Genomic DNA, 4,015 nt, shown 5'->3' with positions numbered 1-4,015 from the left:
AATTTTTTCTATTTTTAGTAGGAGACAGGGTCTCACTCTTGCTCAGGCTGGTCTTGAACTCCTGACCTCAAGCGATCCTCCCACCTCAGCCTTCCAGAGTGTTAGGATTACAGGCATGAGCCACTGCACCCAGCTGAGTTGATTTTTTTTAATAGCTTTTTTGCTTTTTGGGTTTTTTTAGAAGTTTTCCTAGAACAGAATTAATAGCTTTTTTGGAGTCCATCTCATGTTTATAGATGATGACTCTGCCTGAACAATGGATTCTGTATGTAGGAGCAAAAGAGCTATGAATTATTGATATGAAGTCAATAAATAATCAGACTGATGCTTCCTTTGTTGCCATGATACAGTAACACTGTATGACACAGATGAACTTCCATATTAGAGATATTTAGAATTTTATGAGATGTCATATAGATATATGAACTGCATCTGTCTAGGGCTGGAAGTGTCTGGTTTGTGAAGTGAATTGAATTTTTGGCCATTGGCAGATGAGGACATTGCCAAGAATGAAGCTGTGAACTTAGGTGGAAATGGCCTTTAGGCTCTGGGAGCATGTGGATGTGTGTGGTGCTTGGACAGATGACTGGTTGAGATTTTATTCATAGCCTCATCAAATGGTTGATCTGAATTGGCTCTGTGTGTGTGTGTGTGTGTGTGTGTGTGTGTGTATGCGTGCACGTATGCGCGTGCGTGCTAGGCACAGAGGCTAAGACAGCAAACAAGACATGGTCCCTGCTCCCTGGGAGCTTGTCGGGGGAAGACAGGCAAACTAGCTAGTAATCGCAACACTGTAGAGACAGAGGCTCATGGGAGGGAGCCTAACTCATACATTTCTTTTAGGGGAAAAATGTAAATTATTAACAGTAGTTAGAGTGTAATTGAAAGCAGAGGAAGTAGGTAAGAAACAGAGGAGGTAAGTAAAAGAATGGCGAGATCGCAGAATGGCAGGATGTGTCTGAGGACTATACACGAGCACTTTGAGGGGCACCTTGAAAACTCCAGCCTTCCAGAATACTTGTAATCCCAACAGTGAAACTTTCAGTATCATTTTTAGGACACTGTTAAGAGTGTACATATATTAAAAGAATGGGGAAGGAGGGCAAAGTAGTTCCTTAGCTTACTGATTTCACCTTAAAAAAGAGAATCCATGGTACTGAGAGGTGGGAAACAGGGCAGGTGACTTTAAAGAATGCTGCAGAAAAGAACAAAAACAATAGTTTAAAATCAATTTTTGGTCATGAATTATTTATTTGAGAATAGGTTGTAATTCTCCAGAAACACACACACACTCCCCACGAAGTTTCGCATTAAATTCTCTCTTTTTTTTAAAAAATATTTTTTTAGTTCATTCCCGAGAAGGCATGGGTCAATCCTGGCGAGTGGAGAACTTGCATTAAATTCATGGGGCCTCCGGCATCAGGTTAAGAACTGGTTTGAGGCACAGGTGTGGGCAGTCCCCAGTGAAGTGCCATGTGAGGAGGCCCCAGGCAGCTATAAGGGAACCAGAGAGTGGAAAGGGAAATCTCTGGAAGAGGGGAGGAGGAACTCAAAAAGAAATCACACAATTTACCAAACATTGGCCCTGGAAGGTAATGGTGTACTATGGTATAAAGTAGGTACGCCGTGTTGATAATATAAGGTAAAGAGTCTTAATTGTTCTTTTAGAGGAAAGGTTTACCTACACACTTTTTAATTTTTAGTAGAGACGGGCAATCTTTGATAATTAAAGATTATCAAAGTACAGTATTTGGGCCAAATCCAGCCGTCTGACTATTTTTATATGACCAGCTGCCTGTTTTTCAGTGACCCAAAAACTGAGAATGGTTTTAAAAGTTTTAAATGGTTGAAAAAATATCAATGACAGAATATTTCATGACATGTGACAATTATATGAAATTTCAATTTCAGGGTCAATAAAGGTGTTTTTGTTTTTGTTTTTGTTTTTTAAAGACAGGGTCTTACTCTGTCACCCAGGCTGGAACTTTGAACTCCTGGGCTCAAGAGATCCTCCTGCCTCGGCCTCTCCAGTAGCCAGGATTACAGGCGTGCCCCGCCATGCGTGGCCAAGTTTTATTGGAGCATAGCCATGCTCATTCATCTGTGGCTGCCTTTTTGCTACACTGGCAGAGTTGGTAGTTACAACAGAAACCACATGGCCCACAAAAGCCTACATATTACCACGTAGTCCTTTACAGAAAAAGTTTGCCAATTTTGCTTTAGAATACAGCTAATAGGCATTAAAAGACATAAATGATAATACAAGTTATTTGGAGCTAATATCAGTGAAATAATTATTTTCATAAAAACACATTTAATTTCTTAATTTCTGCCCACAGAAATGCAGTCGAATACCATCCCCCTGCTACTTGGCGGCGACCACATCCTCTGCGCCACGGAAACTGGCAGTGGCAAGACTTCCAGCTACCTACCACCGCTGCTTCAATGGCTTGGGGGCCGGCCAAGCCTGGACTCCGGCCTTATCCCTGCTCCCCAAGGCCTGGTCCCTGTGCCTTCCGGAGAATTAGCCGAACAGGCGCAGGCCGTGGCCCAGCCCTTAGGCAGCTTCTTGGGCCTAGAGGGGCAAGAACTAGGGGGAAGCCATGGCATGCATAGGATCAGGCTGCAGCTGTCCAGTCTTCAGCAGATGTGCTAGTAGCCACTCCCGGGGCTCTGTGGAAGGTCCTGAAAGGTCGACTGATCAGCCTGGAGCAGCTCTCCTTCTTGGTGTTGGGTGAGGCAGACACGCTGCTGGATGAAAGCTTCCTGGAACTGGTGGACTACATCCTGGAGAAGAGCCATATAGCAGAAGGCCCAACTGACTTGGAAAACTCCTTCAATCCCAAAGCTCAGTTAGTGCTGGCGGGAGCCACATTTCCCAAAGGTGTAGGCGAGTTGCTGAGTAAGGTCGCCAGCCCAGACTCTCTCACCACCATCACCAGCTCCAAGCTCCACTGTATCATGCCTCATGTCAGACAGACATTTATGAGGTTGAAGGCAGCAGAGAAGGTGACTGAGTTGGTGCAGATCCTCAAGCATCATGACAAAGCAGACAGGACTGGACCCTCAGGAACTGTCCTGGTGTTCTGTAGTAGCTCTAGCACTGTGAACTGGCTGGGATATATTCTCAATGACCACAAAATCCAACATTTAAGGCTGCAGGGGCAAATGCCAGCCTCAATGAGGGCAGGCATCTTCCGGTGCTTCCAGAAGGACTCCCAAGACGGACTTCTCTGCACAGACATAGACTCCTGGGGCCTGGACAGCATCCATGTGGAGCTGGTTGTCAATTATGATTTGCCCCTCACCTTGCAAGATTACATCCACAGAGCAGGGAGGGTGGGCCGTGTGGGGAGTGAGGTTCCAGGCACTGTCATCAGCTTTGTAACCCATCCCTGGGATGTGAGCCTGGTTCAGAAGATTGAGCTGGCAGCTCGCCGAAGGAGAAGCCTTCCAGGACTAGTGTCCTCAGTGAGAGAGCTGTTGCCTCAGCAAAGCTGATTTTGGCTAGCTTAAAAGTGATGGCAGAATAGGGATCTTTCCCAGTGTCCTGGGCGTGTAACACACTTCTCAGCTGGAGGTTCTGGGCTGCCCTGTCACCTCCATGAGGGCCAGATGAGCTGGTATATGACTGGGAAAAGTAAGCTACTGAACATGGCTCTCTGTAGTCTTTCCCATGACACATCAAATACACACTGGATTTTGACCTTGTGTCATGTCATAATTTCCAATTATGATGTTTTTATGTGTCTCCACTCATAATAATTACCGATGGCCCATTATTCCCACCTTGTGCAGTCATTTGAGACTCTCATTTTACCTTGGAGCACCTATAACATCCCTCCCAGTGTTTATCACCTTTAAACATTGTGGCCTTATGCTCGCATTTCTATGAGCTATAAATCTGGAGGTCCACAAGAAGCCCTACTGTTGAGCAGAATGACTCTCTACTACCTGTGTGGCCTTGGCCAGGCCCCCAACACTCTGAATTTTTTGAGTTCTCACTTATTAAAAA

The 4,015-nt window shown here is 45.2% G+C and overlaps 1 protein-coding gene across 1 annotated transcript; it reads left to right on the top strand.

Annotated features, from left to right (window-relative positions):
- Positions 1–2,326: 2,326 nt before the first annotated feature.
- Positions 2,327–3,501, top strand: LOC105807315 (probable ATP-dependent RNA helicase DDX28; the record flags this gene model as incomplete). The annotated part of the gene is given in 2 exon segments (XM_012640671.1): positions 2,327–2,630; positions 2,633–3,501. Coding segments are annotated over 2 exon segments (1,173 nt in total), but the record flags the coding sequence as incomplete, so codon positions are not given.
- Between the last annotated feature and the right edge of the window lie 514 nt (positions 3,502–4,015).

Source organism: Propithecus coquereli, unplaced genomic scaffold (genome assembly GCF_000956105.1).
Source record: "Propithecus coquereli isolate 6110/MARCELLA unplaced genomic scaffold, Pcoq_1.0 Scaffold156, whole genome shotgun sequence".
In the NCBI taxonomy this organism is placed as follows: Eukaryota; Metazoa; Chordata; class Mammalia; order Primates; family Indriidae; genus Propithecus; species Propithecus coquereli.
Note: the sequence above shows the minus strand (reverse complement) of the source record. Positions and strands in the feature narration are given on the sequence as shown.